This window comes from Globicephala melas, chromosome 4 (genome assembly GCF_963455315.2).
Source record: "Globicephala melas chromosome 4, mGloMel1.2, whole genome shotgun sequence".
Taxonomy (NCBI): domain Eukaryota; kingdom Metazoa; phylum Chordata; class Mammalia; order Artiodactyla; family Delphinidae; genus Globicephala; species Globicephala melas.
Window position 1 is genome coordinate 55,690,412 of NC_083317.1, and position 21,387 is coordinate 55,711,798.

Genomic DNA, 21,387 nt, shown 5'->3' on the forward strand with positions numbered 1-21,387 from the left:
ATATTATGCTTAATATCATAAGATGTCACAAGCTAAGGAAGAGAAACTGTCATAATGATCACCAAATCTGCCTACTCAGAAATCAGAATTTGTTTTAACATAGTACAGAGGATTCTAGCAAACAGAAAATCTTATGTCTTACCTCCGTTTCTCTTGAAGAATCTTCTGCTTTGCTTTTACATCTTCCAAAGCTTTCCATAATACATCCTGGAGAAGTACATTTGGTTAGGAGAGCACATAATGCCATTAAAAAATGAGAGCTGAGTTGATATTTATTATCCTATTATCTAAAGGTTTCACAAGGGTAATAGTGATAGGTCACATTGCCTAATGCAATTCTACAATAGCAGATACTCAATAAATACTTGATAAATGATTAAGTTCCAATAGCTAAGAAGACAAACCAAATCCAAGCCCACAGTTCTCCCTTTGCACATATGCCAATGTCCTCTCTGGCTGTTACAGAAAGAGTCACTGCTTCCTGTAATGTCACAGTGGCTTTCACACAAACTATGTGAAAGCTTGGGAAAGTCATTCAATGCACCTAGACTCTGGCTTTTGTCTGTGAAAACAGAAAATGCTGAATCACGTGATCCATCACTAAGGCTTCCTTCGGGAAAAAAAAAATTGTAATTAAAAAATTTTATCAGAGGCCAAAAGAAAATGTCTCCTCTATATCAAATTCCATATACCCCTAACTAATCCTCCGCAAACTTTCCCTTTATAGGGTATCCTATCCTGGGCTTTCTCCCTTTCAGAGTGCCTCAATACTGGTACCCACCTGTCTTTCTTTTCTTCTCTTTTAATTTGATATACTGGCTTATTCACTACCCTATCTCTGGTATGCTCTCTATAACCAGGCAGAAAAAAAAAATGCATTGTTATTATTTCACAAATAAGAATAGACTTTTAATGTGATCCATCCACTTGATGTGAAAGATGGGCATCTCATTTGATGGCTATACCTCTGACTGAACCTTATTTTCGCGGCCTTTAAAGTAAAAGAAAATGGTAAATGCTTGGTAAGTATTTCACTTCAAATTCAACCACCCAACCGCCTAGAGGAATTTAAGAGGTCAAAAGCCGAGGTCATTCTGCTTAGCTCTCTTCTCTGAGTTAAAGAAACCAGTGTGCATCAGAGCAACAAAGCAAGCTGCTCAAAGACATCCCTGCCCTTCCTGTCAATGAACTTAGAGCACAGAGCAAAGGGGCAGCGAGAGGTAACTGGCTAAGGCAAGAAGAAAGCAAGGTCCTGACCCGTTAGAAAGAGTCTGTTTCTCTTGTCTCCCAAATACATACAGCCAAGGATTGATTTTTTTAGAGACAAAATAAAGAAAGTTTAAACTCTTCCTTAAAAGTCAACAACAATAAGATAGGTCTATGTTTACCTTAAAAAAAAAATAAGTGAAAAAAAAAGGTAAAAGAATTTGGGGAAAGTCATGGATAGATTTGGGGAATTAACATGTGCTACTCTTTGATTTCATCCCATATTCATGACCATTAGATATGAGAGCTCTTTATCAGACACACTCTTGAAAGTTTGAGGGCAAATTACAGAAAGAATTCATATACTGAGTGCACAGAAGAGGATGAAGGAAGGGTGAAGTGAAGCATTTTTTTCTCCCTATACCTCCTTATCCCATGCAAGCACGTAAATATGTCGTGCAATGACTTACTGTGGTAGCAAGCTTGGTACCATATTTTTGGTAAAAGTTAGCAAACTTAAAATACATGTCCGGCCGCAATATTCTTTTTCTCTTAGTTTCTATGCACTATAATTAATAATAATAGTTCTTTATAACCTATCTTACTCATGGGCATATTGCAAGGATTACATAGAATGTTTATGAACTGTGTGGAGCAACTCATAAGAAAAGAGCTTTGTAAGCTGGAAGCATTGTTAGTAATATTCATAATTATAGTAAATAATTCTTAGCACTAGAAAGAAGGATTGCTTATTAATCTTCTCCTTGTTCTCCCTATTTATTTAGGTCCATAGGGAGCTATAATTTGAAGAGATATTTTCAGGGAGACTTGATAGGCTAGTTTTTTCTGCTAGCTTTTCATTATTTTCTCCTTTTCTCTATCACTTTTCCCTTCTTTTTTTTTCTTTTTTTTTTTTGGTATGCGGGCCTCTCACTGTTGTGGCCTCTCCCGTTGCGGAGCACAGGCTCCGGACGCGCAGGCTCAGTGGCCATGGCTCACGGGCCTAGCTGCTCCGCAGCCTGTGGGATCTTCCCGGACCGGGGCACGAACCCACGTCCCCTGCATCGGCAGGCGGACTCTCAACCACTGCACCACCAGGGAAGCCCTCCCTTCCTTTTAAAGAAATGAGTTGTGATGATCTTCCTTACTTCTCAATTCACCCCACATTTTGTTCACCTTTGCTCTCAATCTCAGCCTACCCCCACTTGCTGAGTTTCCTCCCCTTTCTCTGCACCCATCTATTCTGTTTACCTGTGTTAAAATTAACAATCTTCCGAGCTTGTTTAAAGGTTTAAGAAGTAAGTGATAAATAAGAGTCATCTGTGTACAGGAAAAAGCAAATGACCCTGTTCACCATTTAAGAAGACTACTCTATATGTCATACCTTGGCAGGAGAAGACAAAGAAGCTCTGTCAGAGTGGTTTCCTTTGACTTGTGCTTCTTTCAATATGAGTTCAGCTAGAAACAGAAGCAAGATGATTCAATAAAATGAAACCCTTTCAAGCATCTTTAAATGAATATTACATATATATAATATATCCATGACCAGTAAGAATGGCTTACAGATGATAATCTCAGAAAATCCTGTATTCCTTCTATAGCTTTCACACATTCCAAGACTAGGTAGCCATACAGGGTCCTCTAAGTCATGACAACTTATAGGGCATATATATATATATATATATATATATACACACACACATACAAATTCAAAAGTCATGACTGAATGTTTGGCTGACTGGAAACTCTCTAAAATCCATGAAATATGGATACAGAGCTACTCTTCCCTCCTGGATCATTGGGGAAGGATGGCTTTGTCCTTTTGTGGGAGGAGTGAATGTGTAGAGCATGCCTTCTTTTTTTTTTTTTTTTGTGGTACGAGGGCCTCTCACTGTTGTCGCCTCTCTCATTGAGGAGCACAGGCTCCGGACGCGCAGGCTCAGCGGCCATGGCTCACAGGCCTAGCCGCTCCGCGGCATGTGGGATCTTCCCAGACCGGGGCACGAACCCGTGTCCCCTGCATCGGCAGGCGAACTCTCAACTACTGCGCCACCAGGGAAGCCCAGAGCATGCCTTCTTAAAGTGGATGCAACACCAGTCTCTAAAATGATCTAACTCTGCATCAGGACAACCCTAATATACATCAATCTAGTTCCAAGTGTGTACGCAGAACTTGAATTACTTTTATAATAATAACATCATATTTAGACAAAATCAAAGATGGAAAACGTGTTATGAAGTTCCTTAGAGGTAGGAATTACATTTGATTACTTGTGTTTATTCCTATAATGCCCAAAGCAGGGTATGTCTCAGAATAACTGCTCAATTAACGTCTGCTGGATAAATTAACAATAACGATGTAGGCCATAGGTAATTACATACCTATCTTTACTGCTTCTTCTGCCTTTTTAACTTCATTTTTAAATGCTCCTTTAAAAGAAGATGTGACATACAGATACTTTCTGAAATGAAACAAGAAAGGACGTAAGTCAGATTATCATTTTAAAGTTCATAATACAAAAATGTTCTTTAGGAAGACTATATACTCCAGAGATATGTTATTATTAAGAAAAAGTCATCAAGTAAGTTGCATTCAGCTGGTAAGTCAGCAAAGTTTAGGCCTAAAAAAAATTTCTTGCCTTTTGATACTTGGCAATTTTGCTTTAGTAAGGGAACTTCAGGAGAGATATAAGAAAATCTCTGGCCACACAAATGTTCACTTATACATGTAAAATAGGACAATTTTCTTAAAAAGAAAATTTTCTATGTAACTGCTCCATTATCAAAGTTTCTGGTTAATATACCTAGCCCTCTTACCCAGATCATCACTGATACTGGATAAACTGCTTCTCTCAGTCCCTAATTTTGTCTGATACCCATGTAGACTCAGGAGCTTAACATTCTCTGATAACTTCAATGTTTAGAAAGGCAGTGTTTAGAAAGGCAGTGAGAGTTAGATGGAGAATTCTAGAACATCTCTTGAAGCCAAAACATTTAAAGACATATAAAAAGAGGCATCTGTTCAGGCAGAGGAGAGAGTCTACATCTATATGCCCAATGAGCCTATGCCAGGCATAGGCAAAATACTGCTCGTGGGCCTAATTAGGCCAGCAGCTTGTTTCTGTTACAGTCTAAGACCTAAGACCTTGTGCGCTGCAACAAGAGAAGCCACCGCAATGAGAAGCCCACGCACTGCAACGAAGAGTAGCCCCCACTCGCCGCAACTAGAGAAAGCCCTCGCGCAGCAACGAAGACCCAACTCGGCCAATAAATAAATAAACAAATAAATTTAAATAAATAAATATACACCAATAGAAAAAGGTAATCTGTGTGTCTCTGCCTTGCAAAAACAGCCTAACACTCTCATGCTGAGCTAGCTCTGTCTTCCACTTCTATCCAGCCATCCAAGTTCTGCCCTCTAGAATTCCAACCATCACATGGCAGCTTTTCACGTTTTCACTCAGGCCCTGTGTATTCCCTCAGCCACGGCATGATGCTCAATTCCACCAATGACCCCCTACCAGATAACCAGATAGTTAATTTATACTGTGAGCTAGGAAGTCCCTTCCCTCCTAAAGCATCCTCATCTGAACATCACCCTCCAGACATGGTATAAGCAGGACATGGTTTATTGGTAGTGTTACCATCTTGCTCTTTTCTTTTCTTTTCTTTTATAATTGAGATTTTATTGGTTGTTTTGAGGATCAGTATACAGACATTTCAATTTGTACACAATTCTCAATATACGTACCAAAAATCTAAAAAATCATGTAGTTGTGATTCTTTTCTGAACAGTTATTCCAGTGACTTTCCAGCTTAAAATTTGGAGGCAAATTTCCCTTCACAGGATATCAAGTACCAATACCTTCAAATACTAATATGCTATTATATCGTAAGTCCAACTAATTCACAATTTAATATCATATACACTACACACTCAAATTGTCAGTCATCCACAGCACATTAACAGTTACTAGAAGAACTGGACTACCATTACCAAAGATGTTACAAAGTGCACAAAATTCTGCCCAGGAGAGCCAAGATCAAGGGGTGAGTGGTTTCCTTTAGGAAACAATTCTACCAAAAACAACATGGGAAACAAGTAATGTAAAGCGTTTAAGACATTAAATGCACAACTGTCTCCAAACTGCCATTTAGTGTGCTTTGTATTATAGGATAGAAAAGCTACCCCCCATCTGTGGAATGTTAAGCTGACACCCAAGACAATCAAAGCCTCCCATATTCAATATCCCACTATTTTCTGACTCTACCAAAAAATAAACAACCCAGCAAACGCTGCTCTTAAAAAAGAGCGTTTACACTTAAAAAATGGGATGAGGTGGGACTCTCTCCTTTTTAAAAATGTTTCTAGTTACTAAAAAACCTGCATTTACAAAATAGTTGATAAAAATATTCCTCTGGATTGTACAAGGAGGGAGACAGGGACCCCTGATAGGACCAGGTGGGTGATATTAATCAGACTTGGCTTCTTTCCCTCCTGCTTCATCGGAAGCTGGGCTCTCCTCGTTTTTAGCTTCTCCATTTTCTGCAGGTGAGTCTGTCTTAGTGTCTTGGTTAGCCACTTCAGCCTGTTTTCCCTTTGCTCCCCTTTTCCCTTCTGTTTGCACTTTTTTGTCTGAAGATTTATCCTTTCCTGCCGCCTTTTTTGGCTTCGTTTCTACTTTTGCAGGAGCCGGTTTCTTCCTCTTGTGCATCGTGGCGGCGGGGCGGGCGCGGGCCGGGTGCCTGCGGGCGCAGAGCCTTCGCGAAGCTGGGCTGCCTGGCCGCTGCCGCTGCTCCCGCCGCCCGAGCCGCTGGCACCCGCGGCGGGGCGGGGGGAGAACGGATGGCTACCATCTTGTGCTGCTAGCTAAGTTCCATAAATATTTTCAGCAACCCTGTCACACTATCAGCTTAGATTAAGCTTGTGGTCAATGAAAACATCTATTTTTTTTCATGTAAATCACTGTCCAAGTCTAGGATATTAACACAATAGATTTTTTAAATCTAAATTCGGGACTGTAGGTTATTTATACTACATTTATCTTTCGTATTTCAACTCTCTCACATCTTGTTCGCATTATGCCTGATATAAGATACTCCTTCTAGTTCAGGGTCTATTATGAATTCAAACATGCCTGTTTTTTACCCAAGCTATTGATAAAAACACTGAAGAGAATATGATTAAGGGAGGAAACCAATGACATGACACCAAAAATTCCCCCCTAGCACCTTCTGAACTTGTTAGAGACATTGGGGTAAAGGAACTACAGCAACTGTAAGTCCATCCACACAATTAAAATGCAATCTTCTTCTTTCTGTTTGCTACGAAAATATAGAGAAATGACTGACCATAAAGTATAGGTATGTATTCTTATAAATAATACTTCAGGGTTCATGTCTAGAAGTTTATTGGAGGCTGGATGGTCAAGTGGACAGAGTATTTAATCATTTTTAATACATTTTACATGCTTCTACTCTGGTCCCATAGGGTCATTCCCAGCTTTTAATTTGTTTCCATACAGCCATTAGAGCTAGAGTGCCTTTTAAGGAAGAAATAAAGTAAGGGTCACCCCACTAGGGGTGAAATAACATGCAGAGAACGCCACATATTTCTTACACAAAACTTTTGCCACCAGAGAAGCTGTGAGGAAAACAATATGCAAGTAAATAAGTCAAATGGAGAGAAAGTTAAGCCTAAGGGATAAAGCCATGAAAAATTAAACCTGTCTATACTGTAGATCCCAAAACATATCGGACTTAACAGTTTATCAGAGCCCCGTGTAAGTACCAGAGCCTCCTTAAGTATCTTTGAAGGAATAAAATAAATATTTATATTATATCTACTTCCTGGTAAGATATATCTAAGAATATTACACTGAAAGGTGCATTAAAAAATATACTAGGGTAGGAAACAGCCATCACTTGATATAAGTAATTTAGGTAGACGAAATTCAATTTAATAAAATTCCCTCAGAATATAGGGATAAATCCACATTTTCCACTGGCTTAAACCATTTTTTACCCAAACTCACTAAGAGAGGAATAATTTAATTTGAAAAGATGAGCTATATTGATTGATCCAGGAGACCCTTGGTGCTTCCCAGAAGAATGAGACTGATGAAAAGGAAGTATCACTTTGATATGAATTAAGGAACAAACAGATTTATACAGTAAGTCTCAGGCTTGGTATACTTCACTTTTCAAAACATGACCTGCAGTAGAATCAGAAATCAAAAGTAAAGAGCTTTTGAGGAATCCATTCGTGTGTGGTCAGGGCATTCAATTCAGAGATCCACAATTTTTCATATTAGTATCAATATGAGTGATTGCAAGACCCCAGAACAGCAACTGCTTATTCATGGAAATAAGACAATACAACAAATGTGGGTCTGTTATAAAGAATTAGTGTGGTATAGGGGAAAGAGCATGGAATTTGAATTGGTAAAGAATTCGGAGCCAGAAGATTTGAGTTCTTATCTAGTTCTGACATTTATTTATTTCTAAATGATGATAAAACATAACCCACAGGGTCACTCCAAAATTAAATAACATAATGTATATCAAAAGGCGTACATATAGACAATGTACAAGCATTAAATATTCCTCCCAGTAGATAGTAAACTCCTGAAAACTAGAACTAATCTTATCTTTCTAGCACAATCTCAGACTAACAGGTGTTGATAAATGTTTAGAAAATAAATGAATGACCACCCACACACCACACACCAAGAAAAAAAAAACTGTTCTCATAGCATGCATAGTTGTGCAAGATAAGTTATATAATAGGCAAATGTAAGCTTAAAAAAAGCTTATGCTAAAATATAAATGGTAATTAAAATATAAGTGAACCAGATGTACATATGTGCATTCTCTATATAAAATATATATACACATATATGTATATGACTTAATAGTTCAAATATATTTGAGTAAAAAGAAAATATAAGTGAGCAGATTTTTTTAATAGAACCCATTACAATCAAAGCACCTAGGAGTCACTGAAGTAAATAACATATTCCTACTTGGGGGGACCATCTAACTTAGAGTGTTCACTGCAGTATGTTACTATTATGGCCAAATATTTGTTTCATATAATTACTCTTCAGCAAACCTTCCAGAATGCAGTTTGAATTTTATTTGCAATTGTAAAAATCTTACTATCAAATTACTTTAACAATTGGGGTGGGAGGTATTTTACAAATGAAAACTCTATGAAGATGATTGAACAAAGGTGAGTTACCTGGGTCTGTAGAGGCAATAACATAGGTATTTTGTTTTAACTCTTTTGGCCTGAATGAATATTCTCATCCAAGGGTCAAAATACAGAACAGATGTATAGGCTCTGAAGGACCGTCTCTCTGGAAAACTAGAAAAGAAAATATCAAAGGCCATACTGTAGACAATGTAATAATGACATTACTTGAGAAGAAAAACTAAGACTACCAAGTCATAATGGTTACTACTAGCAGCTTCAGGAACTTTTTTCTAAACCTAATGACACAACAAATACCAGCAAATCCTGCAACACTCACACACCCCTAAATACAAGGGCTTCCGTGAATAACCTACACATTGATTAGAACTGAACTCTGGCTGGCAACTAGCCAATTCAAAGTAGACTTACATCAGCAATAGAAAAGATACTTTTCATTAAAGCTATCAGCCCAGAAGGACAAAACCGCCTCAAATATACAAAACAATCCCCCTGCTCAAACATAACAAAATGAATCTAGCCCCACATGAATGAAATACATTTCCATGAAGTTACTGCAAACAGAGAAATACAATAAAATGTTTCATTTGCTTTGAAAATTATGAACAAGAAACATAAAACTTCACTCTTTAAGTGCAATTAAGGGTTAAAATAAGTATTAATGGCCAGCTGAGGGGAGAAGTCTGATAACATGATAAGTGAAAAAGAAAAGAGAAAAATAAAGGGTGGAAAGGCAATAAAATGGGAGCAGAAACAACATAAATAGCCTATGAAGAAAACTACCCTTGTAAAACAGCACATTGTTGAGAAGTCGCTGAGTTGCTGTATAACAACAACTCCAGGGACCTTCTATATTAAAGTCTACTTGTGAACTGTAAATCCTCTCCAATTAGACAAGAAATAAAGATCAAAAACAGGCCCAGCCATGCTTAAGAAGTAGTGCTCTTCATCTCCTGGGTCCTAGAAAAGTCTACAAGGGAAGGGCTACAAGGCACAAATAGAAAGCAGGGAGCAGTAAACCTATCATTTTTATAATCCTACCTCAGTCCAGAGGGAGACAAGTTGGTGGAAAGGAAATATAAAGCCTGTTGAGGGGTGGCTGCTCAATGGGGTCACATTATTGGCAATTACTCAGTAAGAAAGAACCGAGCTCCAAGGAATTTACAAAAATGAAGACGAAATCCATAGGCAGTCCAAGGATTTCCTGGTTGGTTATAAGTTCCTCCAGGCAGGATCTGAAGCTCATTATGAAGTCAGGAATTTCTATTAGTTGTTTAAAAAGAAAGCCTTCAGTAGAATTTCCCAATATAAATTACATAAAAGTATCTAGTCCATGGCTATTACTCCATAAATACAAGTGCAGCTTTAATGTGACACGAAAGGCTATCTGCATGACTACAGTAATGTAGTCAATTATTAGTACACCAGAAGCTGCACAGTCAAGTAAGTCCTCCCCTGTTAAGAGAAAAAAAAAGTCACCTTGGGACACTATAAAAATTCTGAGGACTTCTGCCATTATTCAAATCCTTTCTGGATCTCCTGATTTGAAATTGCCCTTACAGCTAGAAGCTCCTTCTTTTGACTCTCCTCAAAGCTAACACTTCTTTGTCATTTGAAGGTAAAAGTCAAAAGTAATTCAGAGACAAGTTTGAGAATTTGAGAAATCTGGTGAGAGATACAACTGGGTTAGACAAGTTTGGGTTAAAAAAAATATTATACAAATATAAAATAAGGACACTAATATGTCTACTTCTTAACAGGTCACTTCTTTACTCATTCCATTAATATTTATAGGTAAATATTCATAGCATGTTTGCTGGGGATCCTCAAGACCTCCCCTACGTGAGGAAGGTGTGCTAGAAGGTCTCACGGGACTTAGCATGTAATTGTATTCATGGCTAAGCTTTATCGTGGTGACGAAGTAAGGATATACAATGGCTCCTATGGAAAAGAGAGGTGATGTCTGGAGGAATCCTCGTGTGGCTTTCTTATGTTCTCCCCCTCTCATGAAGGGTCACACAGAGAATACTCTTTCCCCAGCTATGAAAATGTAGCAACGTGTGTGTGATGCTTCTGCCTCAGGAAGCCCATTAGAGACTCTGGGCCCTCAAGGCTTTTTCATCATTGTTTGTTCTTTGCTTCTGTTTTTGTTTTTGTCTTTTTTACTGGGGCTGGTCATATAAACACCCTCTGCCTAGCATGTATAAAAGTTCCAGAGTCCCAGAAAAAAAAGTAGATTTTCAGCATATATCATGTTATTTGCACAGTCTGGACACAGTGAGCCACCTTCACCTGTTACAGAAAGTTTTATATCAGTGAGGGGAACTGTTTACCAGCCAAGTTCCCAGAAGCCAGCCAAGGGCCAATCTTGCAAGCAAGACTTCTAGCATTAACCCTTTGCTACACACACACCTACTTTTTTTTTTTTTTTTTTTGCGATACGCGGGCCTCTCACTGCTGTGGCCTCCCCCGTTGCGGAGCACAGGCACCGGACACGCAGGCTCAGCGGTCACAGCTCACGGGCCCAGCTGCTCCGTGGCATGTGGGATCCTCCCGGACCGGGGCACGAACCCGTGTCCCCTGCATCGGCAGGCGGACTCCCAACCACTGCGCCACCAGGGAAGCCCCCACACACCTACTTTTGAAAGTTCCTATTTACTTGTGACAAAGAGAACAGCAATACTTCTTATGCTATTATTATGTCAGTGACAGAAAGACAAAGAAGGCTAAATATGACATCTGTATATGAACCAGGCTTCCCAATGTCACTTTCAAACGTCTTTATGTGATACATAAGGTCCTTCATGATCTGGACCCCACTTAACTCTCCAGCCTCGTCTCCTGCCAGTTTCAGTCTAGCCATTTAGGACCACTTCAGTTCTCCAGATATGGGGTCATGCTTTCTTACCCCCAAGCCTTGACACATTCAATTCTGTGGCCATTTTCAGTGAGCTGCTCTTCACACTTCAGATCGCACTTCCTCTCAAAGCCTTCCCTCACTCCCCAAGATTGGGTGAGTCACTCTCCGGTGCTCCCCTCCTTTTTCTGTGGCCCCCTCCACAGCACTTGCTGCTTTGTGGTGTCGTTGACTGTTTACTTACTTGTATCTCCATCAGGCTGTACCCTCCATGAGGCTAGCATCCTCATCAATAAACATTTGTTGAATAAATGATAATTATTCAGGACTTCCTTGGCTTAATTTAGAACGAACACCACAGGGTTCCCTATACAAGACTTTTTAATGACTGATCATCCTCAGTGATGATGTTACCAGTGTTTACAAATAAAGCCACCCACTGGGGAAACTGAGATACAAATGTACTCTGTCATCATGGTATCTTCAGAAGATCTAAGAAAAAATATAGTGTTACTCTCCATCATGCAGGAGCTGCTTCATAGATCTTCTCCAAGAGGTGTTCGTCTCGTTTCCTCCTAAATGTCTTTTCCAACCTAAAGTTTTCCAGAAGTATCCATATTTCTCTCTCTTTGTCTGTATCATCTTTCTCTCTTACTTTCTATTTAACTGTCTATAATAAACTGAGAAAAGAAGAGAGAGAGCAAGCTCCCTAACACACACACACACACACACACACACACACACACACACCCGTCATGTGACAGACTTGAGAAGGGAAAATTTTCAGGCAGAAACTGGCTTTATAGTCTGTGGAATATGATAGAGGAGCTGGGGTAATCTATGTGCTTGTCCCCTACTCAGCAATGGGTATTCGCAAAAAGTCTCAAATTTAGCCTCCAGCTGTGGCTGTGGCCTCTGTGTGGCCTCTCTCTTCTCCCAGACTAATCACCCTGTCCTCCTGCTGTTGGAAGTGTTGCTCCATATGTGGCATATCATGGGTGGACTGGTGTGTTGGGACCACCAAACTATGTTAAGGGTAGGAGAGGGTCCAGAAAGAGGGGTCTCATGACCAAGGTCAAATCTCCTTTACCTACCAATTCAGATTCTCTGTGGCTGGAGTCTGAGAATGTGAATTTTTTTTTAACTATCCAGGTGTTTCTTTAACTCCACCAGTTTTAAGAACCATTGCCTGGTAGACCTACTGGACAGGGTAGTATGTAAAGCAGTTTTCCTGAAAGAAGGGAGCAGAACAATCTCTTGAAGGTGTTTGGACCTAGGACACCCTCCACATTTACCTACACTGGGTACACAGACAACAGACTCCCATCCAGTCCAACCACTGAGCTACCTTCCATAGTTGAGAAAACAACTCTAAAATCTGGGCACCAGACTAAATTAGATCCCTTTTGGAGTATCTCTGAAGTGTCATATTTCTATTCATGAAAATACTGTATACTATAACCAAAACTGGTTTATCATTTTCTAAATTTATTGCTAAAAATCCCTATAAAATCTCTGAAGAGTTCTTGAAGTTGAAATTAACAAGGCCTATATTATCTTGAATATAAAGAAGTGCGTAAAGATTTTTAACTAGTTTAAGTTCTGAACTATAAAGGGGCTAACTAAATTTAATCTCAGGGTAGATTATACCTAAGAGAAATGTCAACTCAAAGAGGCAATTTAAAAGAAAAGTTATAAGCTGCGCAAAGTAATGAAAGTGCTTCTGCCATAACCATAGTATGGCAAGCACTACATTATAACAATCTGAAGCTGTGACTTTTGATGTGTTCCTAGCCAGCTCAGTTAAGACATAAACTAGAGACATTATGGAATGCTGCCCAATGACTGTCAATTTAGAAACACACTGGCAACATGACACCTAATTTCAAAACATTACTTAGCACAAAATTTCAACTCCATTACTCCGTATTATATCATTACTTTTGGATGGATTCCTCTAGTTGCCTGAGATCCTGAGCCATGATGGATTCCAGGGGCAAGAAAGGCCCTTTTGATAACAGCCAATTCCATGACATGCCTTTTTTTTTTTACTAGAGTCCGTGGTTTCTTCCATTTTTTCATAAAGTTGAATATGTTAAGAAGATATTAAGTAATTGAAAACAACATGGGCAAAAGGAAATTGCATACATAACAGACCAAGTGAAATGGTCATATGATCCTGGCCCCCCAAAAGGGAATCAGGAAAAATGTTATAGGAGTGATCAAGCCTTCACAGTTTGGAAGTCAAAAAGGATTTCAAAGGTAACAGAAGCACTTTACAAAATTTCCTAAAACTCCCCCTCTCATCCTAATAAAGGTCCCCAGTGATCTTCAGGGATGGAGGACAGTAGAACCCACTACGGAAAGTGCCAGCACCTTCCAATGAAAGTATCTGCAATATCCTTAGAAAATTACCTAGACATTGACATTCAATTCGGTTTACCTTAATTCATCTGTTACTTGCTATGTACCAGGCACTGAGTTAGTTTACAGAGCATTATAGTAAGTGCTAGAAAGAAGTGCTATGGGAGAAGAAGAATGGACAGAATTAAAATGCACTGAGAACTTCCACATGCCCAGTACTGTGCCTCTTCTATTTCTACAGTATTCGTATTAAGTAGATGATGCAATAGCCTCATCCTGTAGATGAGAACACTGAAGTTCAGAGACCACAAATAACTTATCATTAGAATGAAAGCTCTCTCAACAGAATTCAAGCCACTTGGGGGCAGAGATATTTGTTTTCTTCCCTGATATATCCCCAGATCCTAAAGCAAGGCCTGATACTTACACTCAGTAAATATCCACTGAATGAGTGAATGTAAAATGAATCTATCTATAGTCCGTTACTCAGTGGAAGAACCAGAATTTGAGACCAGTTCTAAGTGACTACAAAGTTCATGCTTTTTATAATGTACCTACTGCCTCCAAGGCTGAGTGGCTGGACGCCCAGCACTGCTGCAGAGTGGTGGGAATTAGTGGACGGGCTCAGGCAGCCTCCATCCACAGCCCCTACCTGCCTGTAAGCCTGAGGTTCTGGCTCCTTCAACTCCATCCACAGAACAGGATTCAAGGATATGGTGCCCATATTTTCTAATTCTGCATGGACTTTACAAAGAACATATGATATGGCATTAGACTGCAAATGCTGCCCATTCATTCAATTAACCCTAATGTCTCTGCTGACAGACCACGACATCATATAAAGGAATCTTTTTTTAAAAATCAAAGACATAGCTAGAATCAAGTTGGTAGACTTAGAACACATACTAGTCTCCTGCTGAAATCCAAGGAAGAATAGTAAGGATGCTTGGGTGCGTAGAGAGGAATGAGAAAAAGGGGAAAGAAGATCAGAGGAATATAAGTGACTAATATGCAGGATGCTGCAGAACACTGTACAGACATTGACTTTTTCTCTGGGTGAAATGGGAAGTCACTGGAGAATTCTATACAGAGACTGTTTAAAAGACTACTCTGGCTGCTACAGAGGAGCAAGGGTAGAATAGTTTTTATAGGGCCAAGGGTGGAAGCAGGAAGACCAGTTGACCAGTGGGAGGACTTCTGCAATAATCCAGGTGAGATATGAGGGTAGCCTGGACCAGGATCAAAGCAGCAGAGGAGATGGTAAGTGGTTGGATCTGGATCTATTTGAAGGCAGAGCCCATATGAAAGTAATAAGTTACAAGAGTCCTCCAACTGCTGAGTATGAAGAATTAGAGAAAGCCAAGACCCACATTATGGAATTATTAAAGGTTAAGAGAAAATCCTAAAAGCTATGCACAGGAAAAATGAGCATTACAAAATTTTAATAATTACATCTTCAGCAGACTTCTCACTAACAACATGGATTCAAGAAGTCAAACAAGTAATAAGTACTGAGAAAAACAATTTTTAAACCAATATTCCTTTATCCATTTAAATACTGAGGTACAAAGGGAAATAAAGGTACTTTTTTTGAATTTTATTTTATTTTTTTTATACAGCAGGTTCTTATTAGTTACCTATTTTATACATATTAGTGTATATATGTCAATCCCAATCTCCCAATTCATCCCACAACCAGCCCCCACTTCCCCCCTTGGTTTCTTCTCTACATCTGTGTCTCTATTCCTGCCTTGCAAAACAGTTCATCACTACCATTTTTCTGGATTCCACATATATGTGTTAATATACGAAATTTGTTTTTTCTTTCTGACTTACTTCACTCTGTATGACAGTCACTAGGTCCATCCACGTCTCTACAAATGACCCAATCTCATTCCTTTTTATGGCTGGGTAATATTCCATTGTATATATGTACCACATCTTCCTTATCCATTCATCTGTCGATGGGCATTTAGGTTGCTTCCATGTCCTGCCTATTGTAAAGACTACTACAATAAATATTGGGGTGCATGTGTCTTTTTGAATTATGGTTTTCTCTGGATATATGCCCAGTAGTGGGATTGCTGGATCATATGGTAATTCTATTTTTAGTTTTTTAAGGAACCTCCATACTGTTCTCCATAGTGACTGTATCAATTTACATTCCCATTAACCGTACAAGAGGGTTCCCTTTTCTCCACACCCTCTCCAGCATTTGTTGTTTGTAGATTTTCTGATGATGGCCATTCTAACCGGTGTGAGGTGATACCTCACTGTAGTTTTGATTTGCATTTCTCTAATGATTAGTGACGTTGAGCAGCTTTTCATGTGCCTCTTGGCCATATGTATGTCTTCTTTGGAGAAATGTCTATTTAGGTCTTCCAGCCATTTTTTGATTGGGTTGTTTGTTTTTTTAATATTGAGCTGCATGAGCTGTTTATATATTGAGGAGATTAATTCTTTCCCCGTTGATTTGTTAGCAAATATTTTCTCCCATTCTGAGGGCTGTCTTTTCATTTTGTTTATAGTTTCTTTGCTGTGCAAAAGCTTTTAAGTTTCATTAGGTTGCATTTTTTTTTTTATTTCCATTACTCTAGGAGGTGGGTCAAAAAAGATCTTGCTGTGATTTATGTCAAAGAGTGTTCTTTGTATGTTTTCCTCTAAGAGTTTTATAGTGCCCACTCGTACATTTAGGTCTTTAATCCATTTTGAGTTTATTTTTGTACATGGTGTTAGAGAGTGTTCTAAATTCATTCTTTAACATCTAGCTGTCCTGTTTTCCCAGCCCCACTTATTGAAGAGACTGTCTTTTCTCCATTGTATATCCTTACTCCCTTTGTCATAGATTAATTGACCATAGGTGTGTGGGTTTATCTCTGGGCTTTCTATCCTGTTCCATTGATCTATATTTCTGTTTCTGTGTCAGTACCATATTGTCTTGATTACTGTAGCTTTGTAGTATAGTCTGAAGTCAGAGAGTCTGATTCCTCCAGCTCCGTTTTTTTCCCTCAAGATTTCTTTGGCTATTCAGGGTCTTTTGTGTCCCTATACAAATTTTAAGATTATTTGTTCTAGTTCTGTAAAAAATGCCATTGGTAATTTGATAGAGATTGCATTGAATCTGTAGATTGCCTTGGGTAGTACAGTCATTTTCACAATACTGATTCTTCCAATTCAAGAACATGGTATATCTCTCCATCTGTTTGTGTCACCTTTGATTTCTTTTATCAGTGTCTTATAATTTTCTGCATACAGGTCTTATGTCTCCCTAGGTATGTTTATTCCTAGGTATTTTATTCTTACTGTTGCAGTGGTAAACAGGAGTGTTTCCTTAATTTCTCTTTCAGATTTTTCATCATTAGTGTAAAGGAATGCCAGAGATTTCTGTGCATTAATTTTGTATCCTGCAACTTTACCAAATTCATTGATTAGCTCTAGTAGTTTTCTGGTGGCATCTTTAGGATTCTCTATGTAGAGTATCATGTCATCTGCAAACAGTGACAGCTTTACTTCTTCTTTTCCAATTTCTGTTCCTTTTATTTCTTTTTCTTCTCAGACTGCCATGGCTAGGACTTCCAAAAGTCCTAGTCTCTGCTGAATAATAGTGGTGAGAGTGGGCAACCTTGTCTTGTTCCTGATCTTAGAGGAAATGCTTTCCATTTTTCACCACTGTGAATGATGTTTGCTGTGCATTTGTCGTATATGGCCTTTATTATGTTGAGGTAGGTACCCTCTGTGCCCATGTTCCGGAGAGTTCTTATCGTAAATCGGTGTTGAATTTTGTCAAAAGCTTTTTCTGCCTCTATTGAGATGATCATATGGTTCTTCTCCTTCAATTTGTTAATATGGTGTATCACATTGATTGATTTGCATATATTGAAGAATCCTTGCATCTCTGTAATAAATCCCAATTGATCATGGTGTATGATCCTTTTAATGTGTTGTTGGATTCTGTTTGCTAGTATTTTGTTGAGGATTTTTGCATCTATATCCATCAGTGATATTGGTCTGTACATTTATTTTTTTGTAGTATCCTTGTCTGGTTTTGGTATCAGGGTGATGGTCGCCTCGTAGAATGAGTTTGAGAGTATTCCTTCCTCTGTGATTTTCTGGAAAAGTTTGAGAAAGATGGGTGTTAGCGCTTCTCTAAATGTTTGATAGAATTCACCTGTGAAGCAATCTGGTCCTGGACTTTGGTTTGTTGGCAGATTTTTAATCACAGTTTCAACTTCACTACTTGTGACTGGTCTGTTCATATTTTCTATTTCTTCCTGGTACAGTCTTGGAAGGCTATACCTTTCTAAAATTCAGTCCATTTCTTCCAGATTGTCCATTTTATTGGCATAAAGTTGCTTGTAGTAGTCTCTTAGGATGCTTCGTATTTTGCAGTGTCTGTTGTAACTTCTCCTTTTTCATTTCTAATTTTATTGATTTAAGTCCTCTCCCTCTTCTTCTTGATGAGTCTGGGTAAAGGTTTATAAATTTTGTTTATCATTTCAAAGAACCAGTTTTATTTTTATTGATCTTTGGTATTGTTTTGTTTCTATTTCATTTATTTCTGCTCTGATCTTTATGATTTCTTCTGTTCTACTAACTTTAGGTCTTGTTTCTTCTTCTTTCTCTGGTTACTTTAGGTGTAAGGTTGGATTGTTTATTTGAGATTTTTCTTGTTTCTTGAGGTAGGATGGTATTGCTATACGCTATCCTCTTAGAACTGCTTTTGCTGCATTCCCTAGGTATTGGATCGTCATGTTTTCATTGTCATTTGTCTCTAGGTATTTTTTATTTCCTCTTTGATGTCTTCAGTTATCTCTTGGTTGTTTAGTACCATATTGTTTAGCCTCCATGTGTTTGTGGTTTTTACAGTTTTTTCCCTGTAACTGATATCTAATCTCATAGCGTGGTCATTGGAAGAGATGCTTGATATGATTTCAATTTTCTTAAATTTATGGAGGCTTGATTTGTGACCCAAGATGTGGTCTCTCCTGGAGACTGTTCCATGTGCACTTGAGAAGAAAATGTAATCTGCTGTTTTCAGATGGAATGTCCTATAAACATCAATTAAATCTATCTGGTCTATTGTGTCATTTAAAGCTTGTATTTCCTTATTTAGTTTCTGCCCAGATGATCTGTCCATTGTTGTAAATGAGTTGTTAAAAGTCCCCCACTATTACTGTGTTACTGTCAATTTCCTCTTTTATAGCTGTTAGCAGTTGCCTTATGTATTGAGGTGCTCCTATGTTGGGTGCATATATATTTATAATTGTTGTATCTTCTTCTTGGATTGATTCCTTGATCATTATGTAGGGATCAATAATATGATTGATCATATTATTGATCATATGATATGATCATATAATATATTGATCATATAATATAATCATAATGATGTATGTAATACAACATACATCATACATCATTATGTATGCATCCCTTCCTTGTCTCTTGTAACATTCTTTTTTTTAAGTTCTATTTTGTCCGATATGAGTATTGCTACTCCAGCTTTCTTTGGATTTCCATTTGCATCGAGTATATTTTTCCATCCCCTCAATTTCAGTCTGTAAGTGTCCCTAGGTGTGAAGTGGTCTCTTGTAGACAGCATATATATGGGTCTTGCTTTTGTATCCATTTAGCGAGCCTGTGTCTTTTGGTTGGAGCATTTAATCCATTAACATTTAAGGTAATTATCAATCTGTATATACCTATTACCATTTTCTTAATTGTTTTGCATTTGTTTTTGTAGGTCCTCTTCTTCTCTTGTGTTTCCCACTCAGAAAAGGTCCATTAGCATTTGTTGTAGAGGTGGTGGTGCTGAATCCTCTTAGCGTTTGCTTGTCTGTAAAGCTTTTGATTTCTCCATCGAATCTGAATGAGATCCTTGTCAGGTAGATTAACCTTGTTTGTAGGTTCTTCCCTTTCATCACTTTAAATATATCATGCTACTCCCTTCTGGCTTGTAGAGTTTCTGCTGAGAAATCAGCTGTTAACCTTATGGGAATTCCCTTCTATGTTATTTGTCATTTTTCCCTTGTTGCTTTTAATAAATTTTGTCTTTAATTTTTGTCAATTTGATTACTATGTGTCTCAGCGTGTTTCTCCTTGGGTTTATCCTGCCTGAGACTCTCTGCGCTTCCTGGACTTGGGTGGCTAGTTCCTTTCCCATGTTAGGGAAGTTTTCAACTATAATCTCTTCAAATATTTTCTTGGGTCCTTTCTCTCTCTCTTCTCCTTCTAGGACCCCTGTAATGGGAATGTTAGTGCATTTAATGTTGTCCCAGAGGTCTCTTAGGCTGTCTTCATTTCTTTTCATTCTTTTTTCTATATTCTGTTCTGCGGCAGTGAATTCCACCATTCTGTCTTCCAGGTCACTTGTCCGTTCTTCTGCCTCAGTTACTCTGCTATTGATTCCTTCTAGTGTATTTTTCATTTCACTTATTAAATTGTTCATTTCTGTTTAGTTGTTCTTTAATTCTTCTAGGTGTTTGCTAAACATTTCTTGCATATTCTCGATCTTTGCCTCCATTCTTTTTCTGAGGTCCTGGATCATCTTCACTATCATTATTCTGAATTCTTTTTCTGGAAGGTTGCCTACCGCCCTTTATTTAGCTGTTTTTCTGGGGTTTTATCTTGTTCCTTCATCTGGTACATAGTCCTCTGCCTTTTCATTTTGTCTATGTTTCTGTGAATGTGGTTTTCGTTCCACAGGCTGTAGGATTGTAGTTCTTGCTTCTGCTGTCTGCCCTCTCGTCAATGAGGCTACCTAAGAGGCTTGTGCAAGCTTCCTGATGGGAGGGACTGGTGGTGAGTAGAGCTGGGTGTTTCTCTGGTGGGAAGAGCTCAGTAAAACTTTAATCCACTTGTCTGCTGATGGGTGGGGCTGAGTTCCCTCCCTGTTGGTTGTTTGGCCTGAGGCAACCCAGCACTGGAGCCTACGGGCTCTTTTGTGGGGCTATTGGCGGACTCCAGAAGAGCTCATGCCAAGGAGTACTTCCCAGAAGTTCTACTGCCAGTGTCCTGCTCCCTGCCATGGGCCACAGACACCCCCTGCCTCTATCAGGTAGGAGACCCTCCTACACTACTAGCAGGTAGGTCTGGTTCAGTCTCCTAAGGGTCACTGCTCCTTCCCCCTGGGTCCTGGTGGGCACACTACTTGTGTGTGCCCTCCAAGGGTGGAGTCTGTTTCCCCTAGTCCTGTCAAAGTCTTGCAATCAAATCCCGCTAGCCTTCAAAGTCTAATTCTCTGGGAATTCTTCCTCCCATTTCTGGACCCCCAGGTTGGGAAGCCTGACGTAGGGCTCAGAACCTTCAATCCACTGTGTGGACTTGGTGTGGTATAACTGTTCTCCAGTTTGTGAGTCCCCCACCTAGCAGTTATGGGATTTGATTTTATTGTGATTGTGCCCCTTCTACCGTCTCATTGTGGCTTCTCCTTTGTCTTTGGATGTGGGGTATCTTCTTTGGTGAGTTCCAGTGTCTTCCTGTCAATGACTGTTCAACAGTTAGTTGTGATTCTGGTGCTCTCACAAGAGGGATTGAGCCCACGTCCTTCTACTCTGCCATCTGGAACCAATCCCCCTCAATAAAGGCACTTTTACGGATATAAAGCTTCCATAAATTTACCTCCAATAGACCCTGATGTAATTATTTGAGAACATAATCCAGTAAATTAACCAATAAAGAAGATACAGTGTGGAAGATTTTCTGGTAAGCAAAAACAATTTTCTTAATCTTATAATTTAGTCTA

At 38.9% G+C, this 21,387-nt stretch overlaps 1 protein-coding gene and 1 pseudogene across 1 annotated transcript in view; both read right to left on the minus strand.

Moving 5' to 3' along the window:
* Window positions 1-21,387, minus strand: part of MORC1 (MORC family CW-type zinc finger 1) — a 179,422-nt gene that overhangs the window by 106,636 nt on the left and 51,399 nt on the right. Inside the window, 4 exon segments of the mRNA XM_060297564.1 lie at window positions 143-207; window positions 2,591-2,664; window positions 3,589-3,668; window positions 8,450-8,575. Coding sequence (XP_060153547.1) covers window positions 143-207; window positions 2,591-2,664; window positions 3,589-3,668; window positions 8,450-8,575 — 345 coding nt within the window.
* LOC132597221 (uncharacterized) lies at window positions 5,180-6,063 on the minus strand (annotated as a pseudogene).